The sequence below is a fragment of the Amyelois transitella genome, chromosome 10 (genome assembly GCF_032362555.1).
Source record: "Amyelois transitella isolate CPQ chromosome 10, ilAmyTran1.1, whole genome shotgun sequence".
In the NCBI taxonomy this organism is placed as follows: Eukaryota; Metazoa; Arthropoda; class Insecta; order Lepidoptera; family Pyralidae; genus Amyelois; species Amyelois transitella.
This window is the reverse complement of record NC_083513.1, coordinates 107,746-121,949: the sequence shown is the minus strand read 5'-3', so window position 1 is coordinate 121,949 and position 14,204 is coordinate 107,746. Positions and strand designations below refer to the sequence as shown.

The window sequence follows — 14,204 nt, the reverse complement described above, 5'->3', positions numbered from 1 at the left end:
TCATTGCAATAGTAGCCGTGCAAAAATTCCGCTGATATTGAAATCATGCGGCCGGTATCCCGGTGACCGCATGTAGTGTACAGGCGGAGTCGGGACGCGAGGCAGTGGCCGCTTCAGTCCGCTGCGCGCTCCCCCACATACGGACGCGGACGCGCACTTATCATTACTGTTTTGGTAAGTTTTACTCATTAATTCTTAAAAAAATATTTATCTGAATTTAAGTATTTAAAGTTTCGCATAAATAAATCATCTGATATTTCTTTATGGCGGTTCATATATTATCTGAAATTAGGTATAAAGTTTTTTTTCTTGAAAGATCCGCGTCGCTATGAAAGGGTTAGTGCATGCTCTAAATGTATGGAATTCTGGATGATAGGAACAGGTTTTGCGAAGTTGACGCGATTGGAACGAGCTTTGAGATTTTAGTCCATTTCTGCAAGCATATATTAAGTTATCTACACTACAGATATGTATGTCTGAACTGTAGTGATGTTGCAAAAGTTGATCCCGCATAGATGGTACATACAATCCCATATTATTATTTTTTTAATTATGTAAATAAAATTGGACTTAGTATTTGTAAGCAGTAAAAATGATTTGAAGCTACTCATAACTTTGCTGAATGGGCGGCTCCTGTTTCACTCCATGTGCATTGTGCAGTCTGTAATATACTGGCCCATAAATATAGGTACAGTTATTTATAATTTTTTTCATGGTCTTACATAATAGGCTATTTGACTGTATTAAAAATATACATTTCTTTTATGTCATCAGTCTTAATATTATTTTTTTGGAGCGATTTGTAATAACGCGAGATAAAAATATTGCATTATTTAAACAAAATCCGTCTCAGAAAATTAGGTTTTTATATGCAGCTGTCACGTGACTAAAAACGAACGTGATTGGCTATTTCTATTATGACGTCAATTATCCATAAACAGACTGTGGATCGTACCGTTCCTTAGTGTTCGCTATTATTTTTCAAGATTTTATAAGTGTTTGATCGCTCAGGATTACTCAGATAACATAGGTATTTAATAATGGAAACCAATTCCGCGAAAGCTGACAGTCGAAACCTACAAAAAGTGGACGCAATAATGATTGGAAGAAGAAATCTGGATTGTCTTCTTCAAAGACAATCCAGATTTCTATGCTGAGGAATGTGAAAACATCAATGTAAGTATATCTTGGTAACCACTGATCTTAGATCATGATCTGAAACCACTTCTTGCGAATATTCAAATCCATCGGCATAGAAAAAAACAGTTTCGTAGGAGATTTTATTGTTGTATTAGTGCATTGAGGCACTGCACAACATTTATAGGAACTCATTTTAATAATTTTCACACATATGACGTGGCACAAGTTAAATAAAACAAGAGAAAATCAAAACTTTTCGAAACACCAACAAGCTTTGTATGATATTTACACGAAATTTACGTCACTGCATGCCATGGCCGCCATATTGCTAAAAGTCGCGTTTTGGCGGCCTATTTGAATATTTCATATTCTTTTTCGATTTTTTAATAAAATAGCTGTAATAAAGGCAGAAAAGTATTTTTGTAGGGCTCCTTAGAAACAAATAAATACCCTAAGATAGTTTTTAGAACTTTGTCAAATAGCCTATTAAATTTTTTGAATAAATAAAAGGTTATAATAGGCTATTTGACTGTATTAAAAATATACATTTCTTTTATGTCATCAGTCTTAATATTATTTTTTTGGAGCGATTTGTAATAACGCGAGATAAAAATATTGCATTATTTAAACAAAATCCGTCTCAGAAAATTAGGTTTTTATATGCAGCTGTCACGTGACTAAAAACGAACGTGATTGGCTATTTCTATTATGACGTCAATTATCCATAAACAGACTCGTACCGTTCCTTAGTGTTCGCTATTATTTTTCAAGATTTTATAAGTGTTTGATCGCTCAGGATTACTCAGATAATATACCTAGGTATTTAATAATGGAAACCAATTCCGCGAAAGCTGACAGTCGAAACCTACCAAAAGTGGACGCAATAATGGTTGGAAGAAAAAATCTGGATTGTCTTCTTCAAAGACAATCCAGATTTCTATGCTGCCGAACTGAGGAATGTGAAAACATCAATGTAAGTATATCTTGGTAACCACTGATCTTAGATCATGATCTGAAACCACATCTTGCGAATATTCAAATCCATCGGCATAGAAAAAAACAGTTTCGTAGGAGATTTTATTGTTGTATTAGTGCATTGAGGCACTGCACAACATTTATAGGAACTCATTTTAATAATTGTCACACATATGACGTGGCACAAGTTAAATGAAACAAGAGAAAATCAAAACTTTTCGAAACACCAACAAGCTTTGTATGATATTTACACGAAATTTACGTCACTGCATGCCATGGCCGCCATATTGCTAAAAGTCGCGTTTTGGCGGCATATTTGAATATTTCATTTTCTTTTTCGATTTTTTAATAAAATAGCTGTAATAAAGGCAGAAAAGTATTTTTGTTGGGCTCCTTATAAACAAATAAATACCCTAAGATAGTTTTTAGAACTTTGTCAAATAGCCTATGGAAACAGCAAAAAATATACATACATATGGTCACGTCTATATCCCTTGCGGGGTAGACAGAGCCAACAGTCTTGAAAAGACTGAATGGCCACGTTCAGCGGCCTAATGATAGAATTGATATTCAAATAGTGACAGGTTGCTAGCCCATCGCCTAAAAAGAATCCCAAGTTTGTAAGCCTATCCCTTAGTCGCCTTTTACGACATACATGGGAAAGAGATGGAATGGTCCTATTCTTTTTTGTATTGGTGCCGGAAACCACAGGGCAAAAAAATATTGTTTATAATAATATGTGACTTCAGCAAAATTCTTTACTTACCTTTTTTTATTATACTTACATAATTTTATAGTCTACCAGGTATAAATTATGTTCATTTTACCAAAGAAACAATCTACGGTGACCTTACCTTTTACACCTCACACCTAACAAAAAATTCATTGCTTGTTGTGTAATCCCGTCTGCGAACCCGAATTAACTCTAGGTTTGTCCCAACTACCCGTAGTTTATTTTTCATGTACTCCTACACCCCGCTATATAATACACAAATGTTTGCTCGTCTTTATTTGTTGTCTGTTTACAACATGAGTGACATCACTGTTATTAACCACCATCTGGTAGAAATGTTGATGTAATAAACATCCTCATTGTATGTATGTAGCGAACAAGATGAACCTAACATTATTTATTTTTAATCGAACAGGAATATACTTTTTGGACAGAAAGAAGACTAGTTGTTCTGTGAATGTGTAATTGTGATCACTTTTGGATTCCTTACTTCATCATTCTGTATTGTTGCATTCTGAACTATTTGCTTCAAGTTTTAAACTTCCTTTCAAGCGGAATGAAATGTTATAAAAAGATGTATTTGGATGGAATAATTGTTAATAAAATTGATTATCAAGCTTCTCCCACATCATTAGAAGATACTTAATTTTATGAACCGGGACCATATCCTAACCTCTTAAATATGGACGCTTTTTATATAAGACCTAATAGCGACCACAAGTCAGCAAAGATAATAATTTACCTAGTTATCATCTCACGTCCCAGTAACCGAATTAAAATTATTTCGCTTGTTTTTTTTTATTTATAAAAATAATCGTTGCGAATATGTGGCTGGTTGTTTTATCTGCGTAGGTCACGCTATCAGCGGATACGATAGCTGCTTCCGTCCCGCGGGATCCAATCAGGAGTTGCGGGAATTCGGCCCACATTGCGACATGCCATCCTTGAAATTCAGAAATAAAGGACCAATGAGAATTGAAATCCATAATGTTATCTTCCCTTGAAAATTTTAACAACTTGGGTCCCTGTCATGGGACAGGGACCCAAGTTGTTAAAATTTTCTTAATCTTGACTTTATAGGCTTCTACTAAAAAATATGTAAAAATTAAATAATTTGTTTAATTTAAAATATTCTTGAGTGCCTATTTTGTTATAGTGTGAGGGTCCTAATCCTAGGCTATCGTCCCTACAACTTGATGGACCCAAATTGCTCATTAGGCTTTTCTATATAAACTGTATATAAAAATCAACAGGAACTAAACCTGAGAAGTCGAATTGAATCGAGTCAAATTGAAGACTGAATCAATTTGACAAAATGTTTGGCTTGCTTTGGTTGACTATATGTATACTTCCGTATTAGTATTAAAATTGATATCGTTTGTAGTTTTCGTATTGTTGACTTTGGCCGTCATGAATTAAACTACCTATCACATAGCATCTACATAATTACTCAAGCTTGAATTTTGTTCCAGTCAAGTCTTAACTCTTATTCTATTACTGAAAAATTGTGGCTAATTAATTTTCGAAGATAATTTATGATCTCTGGAAATCCGATTTAGAGCACGCTTCCTCGCATATATTTCAGTGTTAGTCGTAAAATTAGTCGTATGACGGTATGTCGGTATGAGCAGTCAGCGACACAGATTCAGTTGGGCTACCGAAGGCCGGGGGGTTATCACTATTCTGATACCGTTGTCACAATACAACTCGTCTTCATAAAGAATAACACTACTAGGTACATAGGAGGTGACGTTGCTTGCTATCTTAGAGTATATTTTACTGCTTGCGATAGGAATAAGTAATTAGGTAAGTACTTATGCAGAAGTAACATTAGAGAAAGAAATGAACAAATTAGAAAAGGATCTAGAGAGTATATAATAAAACAGTATATAATGAAACCAAACTGTTGATCATCAATCACCCTCAAAATAAACGAACCGCGCTGCCATGTGAATAAAAAAATAGCATTTGTTCGTCACAATGTTTCCGCGAAAACTTTTCGTGTAGTGTAGAACATGTCTGAATTTGACAATAGCGCACCGCAATATTGTCAGCGTGTAAACAAACAAGCAAGCCATCTCTTTGTCAGGGGTCGTGTTATAACACCCGCGATGCTCGCTCTGTTTTCAGCACAATAAAAACACGTTTTTAGGTCACCTAAATTTTTCAGTTACCTAAAATAATAGTGCCTATAAATGAAATACAGATGTTAGTGTTTTCAGGCTTAGTACTCATAGCAGGGCTTTACACTGAGCTCCTTATTTATAGTCCAGCAGGTCTTCTAAACAAAGCACGCCTTTTTTTATTTATGTCATTGAACGAGTAGATAAGTAGGTATGTGAGAACTTACAGTATCACTATTATCCGATCCGATGACCTTTGATGAGTTCAGTACAAATATAACTTTTGCTCCATTTATAATAATTCATCACTACCTACCTATATAAAACTTTGTATAATTATTTCATATAGTCATTAAGGTAATATTTCGTATTCAACATAATACGAGTTAAATACATCAAGGTTCATAGGTATTTGCGTTATGAAGTTCAGTACCACTTATTTTTTAAGAAGACAATAAAATAACAAAAGAGACTTTTGCAAATGATTTGACAGACAGAACAACTAGTGAGAAGTGAAATTGATAGCATTCAATTTTATCCAATGCGTCCCGCAATTATGAGTCCCGCACTTGTGCACCGATGATGGCATTGCGTGCATGCGCGTGAACTTGCTCGATTGATCGGCGAGGTGTCACTATTTGGGTCAATAGAAACAAATGCAGCAACTCCTTGTCTCAATCCAGACTCATCAGCCGGCTGACGACACTCGGCAACTATTTAAGCAAATAGGTCGATTACTACTTATTGTTGGCACTGATTGACTCCTGACTCTGGCTTGTTTTTGTTTTGAAATTAACGACAGCTTGTTCCTGTAGTCAAAGGCTAATTCATACCCATTGTCCCTTCGTGTAAAGTAATAAGAGAAGTTATTTTCGCATTGGTTGAGTAGTTATCAACTCTGTATGCAGAAATCCTGAAATCACCCAAACGAAAACGTACTCTCTTTGTAAATATATTTTATTCTACTGTTAGAGGTATTTTGTTTTTCTGTAGTTTATTTTGTGCTTGATTATAACTTGCGACGCCTGTTATTTAAACCACAGGATCATAATTATAGGAATCCAGGCATGTTGGAGATCTCATATCAGCACCGAGTAAGCAGAATCCAGTGATGAGGTCACTGCGCATGGCTATCGCATTACATTGACCACGATACTATTGCAAAATGCATTATTACCTACATTCATGACTCATCATTTCCATGATTGAAATTACAAGTACATGGGTAAGGCCGTAAATTTTGCCACTATTTGAAAAAAAAATATGTCCCACATTTTGACTGCATATATAAAAGACTAATGCTAGTAATTTGTTACTAAGGTACTCATAATATATTTTGTAGCTCTTATCTCTACATAATTTAATTTCAAAAGTTCAAACACTTCAATACTTTAACTTCTAGAGTGTGTTCAACTTGGCCAGTCCTCCAAATTTTGCAAAAATCGCGTTGTCTTTTTTATCATCCAAATACTAGAGAACTACAAAACTCGTAGTATATTTATTGAATGTCAAGTTTACAAGAACTTAACCTACAGAACGCAAAACTAAGCAGCCAATTAATAATATGAGATTATTTAAAATAAGTAGATTTAATTTTTTTATCGCAATTTAAATGTTTGTCCCCGTATTTTTGCTTATATGTTACAATTTTGTATGTTACCACAATTTCACCTCTAATTAAGGTAAAACATTTTGGTAATATTTTGTATCGATACTGGCAACACTTAAGTGTCCATGGACAAAAAGAAAAAAAAAAAACCATTTTGTTTACTGTGGTGGGTTTGACAAAAAGTGAGTGCAGGTGTGTGTCGTCATTCGGGATTTATTCGATTTCAAAGGTAAAGAATTGGTTTATTACTCCTATTTTCATGTGAAAGTATTATTTAGTGAATAAGTTATGCAGGAGCCGTGTTTTGTTTTAAATTTAGCTCGAATGATCGAGTTATGGTAAATTATAACCAAAAAAATCTTGCTTCTGCGTTACTTCTAGGTTACTGCTATGTTATCGGTAACATTGATTGTATGTTACGTAACGTTTAAGTGTTGTAAGGATTCGTACATAGACTCGTGCAATAGGCTACGACTCATTTAATTTCATATATTAAATAAGTATTTCCTGTAGTTAATGGCTTAGGAAAACAAAATATTATTATTATTTTAATCATTAAAAGTGCAAGATGAATTTTGAAATCCAATTTATAAAATGTGTTTTTTATAGAAGGAAGCGAGCAGAACGATGAAGAACTTGGCAGCACGGTTAGAGAGAATAATGAAAATGAAGGGAATTATTTAAGTTTCAACATAAAAGATTCGTTATGGTTAGATAATTTGAATGAAAAACGTGGAAGTATTATATTGGATTTGTTGAGATCATAGAATTTAAAAATGACGAAACATATTACAAAATAATTTTTTTTTTAAATGTTAAGATTTCAAATAATTCTGTAAAATTCTTAGTGCAAAGAAAGTTAGATCTTGATTCTGTGACCACAATTTCTATAGTAAAAAAGATAAATTTGATTCAGTTAGAGACAGATTCAAAAGAATATTATCTGCAAAATGATGAAGATACTGTATTTTTTATTTAAATATTTTAAATCATTTGTTAGTTGACATAAGTAAAAGTGGTTACCTAGTTCCTTTTTTGTGATTTTATTGATTAATTAGTACACATTGTGTTTTAAGTACCTATTTAATGAATAGACATTTTAGAAGATTTCATTGTTTTTTATTTGCTTCTTCTTTTTCTTAGTCGTATTCCTCATGGCTGAGAAGTCGTGATCATTATATGGATTTCAATGAAACACACACAACGACTTTCTTGGCAATATTAATAGAGTGGTTTGCCATTGCCTTCTCCATTTCACACACTATCTGATAAATAATCGACTAATGTGACTTCCTCACGATGTTTTCCTTCACCGGAAGCAAGTGGTGGTCATGAAAAGTACTAAACGTAAGTCAGATTAGCATACAAACTCATGTGGCTCGAGTAGGATTCGAACCCGGGACATTTCGATCACCAGGCGGACGTCTTAACCACTAGACCACCACCGCTTCATTTCATTTATATGCTTAGTTCTTACATAAGGTTAATAGATACCCTGGCCCGTACGCCCGTACATACATTTTGTTTTGGAACATTGCATTAACTTCGTTTGTGTTTCTCAGAATACATTTGCTTCTCCAATTCCTATGGAATTGTGCTTGCCATTACAATCGTACGTTAGTATAATTTTCAGTACTTTACGAAAATATTATGAAATTTGAAAAAAAAAAGAGGCAGTACTTCTGAACTCGACCTTACACTCTTTACTCGTTACTTTCGTGTTACTTATACGTTACCATAACATAGATGTATCTATGTTACTCTATGTTACTAAGTGGCAAAATCTACGGCCTTACCCACATACTGTAAAACTTTATTACTGACATTGGTACGGTAATCACGTGTTTATCTCAGGGGTAGACTAGGTAGGTATACATGTTAGCCAACAGTTTCTAAAGGCTGAACGTGGCCTACGTTCAGCTGATTAAGATTAAAAATTTATTACATACCTATTTTATTATAAAAAAATCTCGCCTGTTTTGGCAAAAGGATAGGCAGATACCACATCTTTCTGCTGACTACGATCCCTGCCTGCTTATTTAGGTACTTACTACTTTAATTTCCCCAAAAGTTTATTAATTTTTCCTAAATAGGTAAGTATATCAAACTTTAAATAAACTGTTGTGAAAGAACGGGTGTATAACGGATTTGGTTAAATGTGGTACTACATTACCTACCATCAAAATTATAAGTAGGCTAACACCTTGGTGTTGTTGCGCGGTTTTATGAGCCGCCTGAAATAGCGTGGTTTGGTCCCGGTCCACATCCTCGAAACTCGGTTTACGAGCCCGGGTCAGCAACACAACAACCATCAATTACGTGTAGTTCAGTGAATCAATGCATCAATAGAATTTTACTTAAACAAGTTTCAAAGAAAAATAATATTTAAAAAAATCCGGTGTGTCATTTTGGTTAAGTTTACGTAGAACTTGATTAAAAAAAATTTTGAAAACAATAACCAAACCAATAAAGAATATTTTTTTTTAAATTTTTCCTCGTCGAAGGCCCAAAAGCCCACGTATTTTTGCGTTTTGTTTTTGAACAATTCCGAAACTAAAAAGGAGGAATGTCTCTGTTTCTTTTTTTTAGATTTTCAAATGTTATTTTTTTATAGTTTCCCGTGAAGCCAAGATGAAAGGGCTACTGATGCTGGCGATAGCGCTTGCTATGCTCTGTGCCACCGATGCCGAGGTAAACCAACCGATATTTTCTTGCTTGTTTTTCAATATACAAAAAAATATACCTATGTTACGTAACGGAAATAGTGAATGATATCTCTTTTCATATTATACATGCGAAGTAATTCTTTCTGTCTGTCTGACTGTCTCACCAAACCTAAACCGATTGACTCTGAGGAAAAACATAGACTACTGTTTATTGCCAAAAAACAACCACGCGGGCGTAATCGCGGGCAAAGGGTAAGTTTATTGTTAGTATTTGCATGTCATTTAAGAAAGGGACTTATATTTTGCCTAAATATCATGCCAAATAGATTTTAAATAGAATAGAATAGATTTATTTTCAAAATTGGATACAAGGTATCACTTATTGACGTTACATCTCTTAAATCTAAGTAATTATAACTACTACCGTTTCCAAAGCGCATGTGTAGAAGAAGCGGCGGAACAAACTACACTGCAGCATTTTCATCGGACGTCAATATACAAATATAGATCTCTTAAATCTAAATCATGGACGAATGCACATTGTCTACATTAAAAAATATGAATGAATGTAGAACTAGTTATTTCAATACGAAATACCGTTCGAAATCTGAATACTCAGTATTCTGTGAATGTTGTTAATTAGCGTCACCGGCGTCGCCACCGTCGCCTGCGCACCACCACGACGCTAGCGCCGCCTATTAATGCGGAAGAGGAAAATGAATCGCAGGCCTCCGTCAGCGCTGAAGATGAAGAGGCGGAGCGTATAGAACTGGGCATGGCTGAGCGGATGGACGAGAAGAAATTCCAGGTAACATTGCACTGCCTAATATACCAGAAATAGATGAATGTCCATATGTTCCATATGCCTGGTCATTTCCATTGTGAATAAGATATATTATCATGAGTAGTTAACCGCCATTCGTACATGCGAGGTGTGTTACAGGAGTACGAGAAGGAGCGAGTGACAGCTCTCCTTAACGAGATATCCCGGGACCGCGGAGTCGTCTACAATGAAGCGTACCTCGGAGGTGAGTGGAACAAAATACAGATCTTTGTTGAATATCCTTGGTGTTCAGAGCAGTACCTACCTACAGTTTTTTTTAGCTTCGTCTATGTCGCAGTGACAATCGTCTTTCTCACTTAATCCGAGTACGGCCCTGATTTGTGAAGAAAGATATTTATTGATCTAGTGACAGTTAAATTAATGACGCGTCTTTCATAGATCCTTGCCTGAAGGTGCACTGCAGCGCGGGCCGCGTGTGCGAGATCGACGAGCACGGGGACGCCGTCTGTAACTGCATTAAGGAATGTCCTCACGAGACAGAGTCGCGGCGCAAGGTGAGTCATGGTCATGTCCTTCCTGGGGAGTTGCCGGACGTTCTCTAAGACATTTTGAAGGGGGCCGAGATTTTCATAAGAGTAGAATAGGATATGTCATATCTTCCATTTCAAAAGGAGGGGGGTCCCCGCAAGGGATCGAACAAGCTGGCAGCCGCCCAAATTTCGCCAAATCTTTCATCAAAATCTTCAAAATGGTGCCTTATGGTAACACTTCTAGATGGTGCCTAGCAAAACACGAGCTTTGTCATCCGTTGCCACCATGAAAATCGCGTTTTTCTTTAAAAACAATATCTTAATCATAATCTGATTGATATCATCAAAAAAGTCTAGACTATTTATTTGACCCATTTTCTATCAGGTGTGCACCAACAACAACGAGACATGGCCGTCTGACTGCGAGGTGTACCGCCAGCGCTGCCTGTGTCTCGAGGGCTCGCCGCAGTGCCGCGGGCCGGAGTACCACCACGTGCAGATCGACTACTACGGCCAGTGTCGGGAGATGCCGGTCAGTATCTTACATGTTCTTGAAGCTATTTATTAAATGTTTTTAAGATTCATTATATTAGGACTAGCCGTAAACAAAGTCCAGAAGAATGCGAATTAAAGTTACTACTATTTATACTTGAGCATCGATGGAACGTGTGAATATTTGAAGATTTAAGTTGAAATTTTCTCATATGAACCCTCTGCTTTATCTCTTCTACATTCTCTTATGAAGATGAAATATGGTTATCCTTACACGTTAAATAGCTTGGGTGTACTAGCACTTGTATCAGGTGCAGCAATGTCACAGGTTAGCTTAACTGAGCCCTTAATGCACTTAATGCTTTCCAATTCGCGGCGCTGACCATTGTTTCAAGCTGATGGAGCCCTTTTTGCTAGAACCCTACTTGAAAGAGTCTCAAACTCAAAGTTCCGTTGTAAATGCCCATCAGGCATCATGTTATTAAGACGACTACATCAGCTAATTGAGACTTTAATAATGCGTCGTGTAGGCCATTCACATTGCATTGATTCTTCTCAAAAAAAATATATTTCACGAATGAGGTCTGTAATGAATCTGAATGTAAACAATTTTGAGTCAGGCGTGCAGTGAGAGCGAGATGTCAGACTTCCCGCGGCGCATGCGTGACTGGCTGTTCAACATCATGCGCGACCTGGCCGAGCGCTCCGAGCTGACCGCGCACTACCTCATGATGGAGAGAGAGGCGGAAACCAACCTCACGAGAAGGTGGACCAACGCCGCCGTCTGGAAGTGGTGTGATCTGGACGCGCACGACAACGACCGGTGAGTGTCTGGGAGAAGGATTGCGTACTGAGAGAACGCTATCTCATGATGGAGCAAGAAGAGACAAACCTCACGACGTGGATCAACGCCGACTGGAAACGTGTCATCCGAACGCAGATGATAATGACCTATGAGAATTTATTTGCAAAATGTAAAAATTCATTGGACAAAAGAAATATGATTTGTAAAAATATCGACATAATATTATCATTTACTTACAGCTACGTATCCCGCCACGAGCTGTTCCCCATCCGGGCTCCGCTGATGGCCCTGGAGCATTGCATCGCACCGTTCCTAGACCGCTGTGACGAGGACCACGACCACCGCATCACGCTGCAGGAATGGGGCAAGTGTCTGCAGCTCGACGAGGTAATGTCTCCTTACCTTCCTTAAACCTATCTATACTTCCATAACCATACATTACATATAAACTAACTAGCTATATTGCCACAAATATTATGCTCGCCGATAGATAGCGTTATTATACTTCATTAATTGTAGTTTATGTTAAAAGCCGCTCAGGTAACAGCTTCGAGTAGTAATTATAACACAAACATGCGGTCCACCTTATGATTATAAGTTGTACTCGTAGGCAGGTTTCCTCTTACTTTAGTGTTAAAATTAATTTCGTTATGAATTTATAATATCATTATAAAATATTGTCTACTAATCAATTGGTTTTGATACAGTACGAGTTAGAAGACCGGTGCGACGAGTTCGTGGACGAACCTACTTCGTAAACTGCCTTACGCTGCCCAGTCACTGAACCAGCCACACTGCCACCTAGCAGGGAACAAACAAACTTCAGCTTATTGTTGCGCACTGCGATACAAAAGAAAAGAGTTAATGAAATACTTGTAAATAGCAGCACTGTGATTTCGCTACCAAATAATATTTGTTAACTGAAAGAATTTTTAATAATAAACTAGTGTACATAAATAATTGGTTTTTGATTTCAGTACCACATCCTGTCCATGACTAATATTTTATTTAAAATGTGTCGAAACGTATGAGCCAAAGATTTGTAGCTACTTAAACCATGTTATCTCTCATGGGATCTCATCAGTCGAAGGGCATGGTTTGCTGTTTGTCTGGTGATGGAACCGCAATTCAAACAGACTGCTAGCCATTCCATAAGCCTAGCCCATCGCCTAAAGGCCTATAATCCCTGTGTTCAAAAATGACTTTAACAATCTACACTAGAAGAGAAGCAGCTGGTAAACACTGCCCTTTCTTCGCTACTAGACCAGCAGGTCAGCTCAGTTCTTGAGCCTACGCTCGGATAATGAAGGGATACGGGTAGAGTTCCACCAATTTTCGCCAATCATCTGAACAGGAATATAACAGACTGGAAGTACTTACCTACATAAGAGTAAAAAATCGTCAAAACTACCTTTGCCATGTGGTTCACACGGTGTTTTGGAATGAGACTACCCCATTTCATTCTTGCGGGTATTACAAAGCACTTTCACCTGGTGTAACAACTATGATCCAAGCTGGTTTAGGTTCCTCAACATGATCATGAATGTCATGTGAGAGATCTCTCTCATCGTGTAATTTAATTAGGTACCTGAGTCAGCCATCTCCAGCATCTGGTATGGCAATCGTGAACCGAATGACTAACCTGATAAACATCAGCAGGTCTTTAATTAACGAACGTTGACAAGTCATATGTCTAATTTTCTCTAATGAGAGTGAAAATGACCTGCCTTATCAATAGATCCTGTACTTATCAACATCCGTAAATTACCCACCAGAAATGGTTAGGGTCTTTCAATATCTTCCAATGGTTGGCGGAGGAGGCGAAATACTGCATTCAAAGTGAATGGTTAATTTTAGGCGTTATTACTGAGACAGTTTATTTTCATCAAAACTTTACCAAATCTTTAAATAATAATACCTAAATTCGTTATTTACTCACATCAATTTCTTGTTAACCAATTTCGCTCCGCTTATAACATACCTATTTAATCTCCAAATGAATAGAGCTGTTGGACAGAGTGGATTTTTTGCAGCTAAAATATTTAAAATGAATATTAAACAAAATGGCTATAGGTATTTATAATGGATTTGGGTAGTAATGTAGACAGTGTATATTTCTCTATCTACGGAAACTTTTAAACAAAAACTGTCAAAAATTAGGGTAAATTCTATTCAACATAGGTACAATCACGTCAATCCTTTGCGATGTAAGACATGATTAGACAGAGCCCACTGTCTTGAAATGACTAAAAGGCTACGTTCAGTTGTTTGGATTAGTGATAGAATTGAGATCCTTATAGTAACAGGTTGCTAGCCCATGCCGTGTGGTTCCCGGCACCATTAGAAA

The 14,204-nt window shown here is 36.6% G+C and overlaps 1 protein-coding gene and 1 long non-coding RNA gene across 2 annotated transcripts; both read left to right on the top strand.

Annotated features, from left to right (window-relative positions):
* Positions 1-63: 63 nt before the first annotated feature.
* LOC106134801 (SPARC) lies at positions 64-12,808 on the top strand. Its single transcript, XM_013334939.2, has 9 exons — positions 64-174; positions 9,195-9,271; positions 9,890-10,054; positions 10,190-10,274; positions 10,469-10,584; positions 10,946-11,092; positions 11,673-11,875; positions 12,097-12,244; positions 12,565-12,808. Exons 2-9 carry the CDS (start codon positions 9,212-9,214, stop codon positions 12,613-12,615), a joined length of 975 nt encoding a protein of 324 aa, XP_013190393.2. The 5' UTR covers positions 64-174; positions 9,195-9,211; the 3' UTR covers positions 12,616-12,808.
* On the top strand, positions 6,196-7,690 carry LOC132902195 (uncharacterized). The gene is made up of 2 exons (XR_009657041.1): positions 6,196-6,809; positions 7,190-7,690. It is a non-coding gene; the product is annotated as an uncharacterized LOC132902195 (long non-coding RNA).
* Positions 12,809-14,204: the final 1,396 nt, after the last annotated feature.

Bases quoted from the DNA above. Each gene is read 5' to 3' on its own strand.
- LOC106134801 (XM_013334939.2), top strand. From the start codon at position 9,212: ATGAAAGGGCTACTGATGCTGGCGATAGCGCTTGCTATGCTCTGTGCC. The intron at 10,585-10,945 runs GTGAGTCATGGT...ATTTTCTATCAG, and splicing joins AGACAGAGTCGCGGCGCAAG to GTGTGCACCAACAACAACGA. The intron at 11,876-12,096 runs GTGAGTGTCTGG...ATTTACTTACAG, and splicing joins GACGCGCACGACAACGACCG to CTACGTATCCCGCCACGAGC.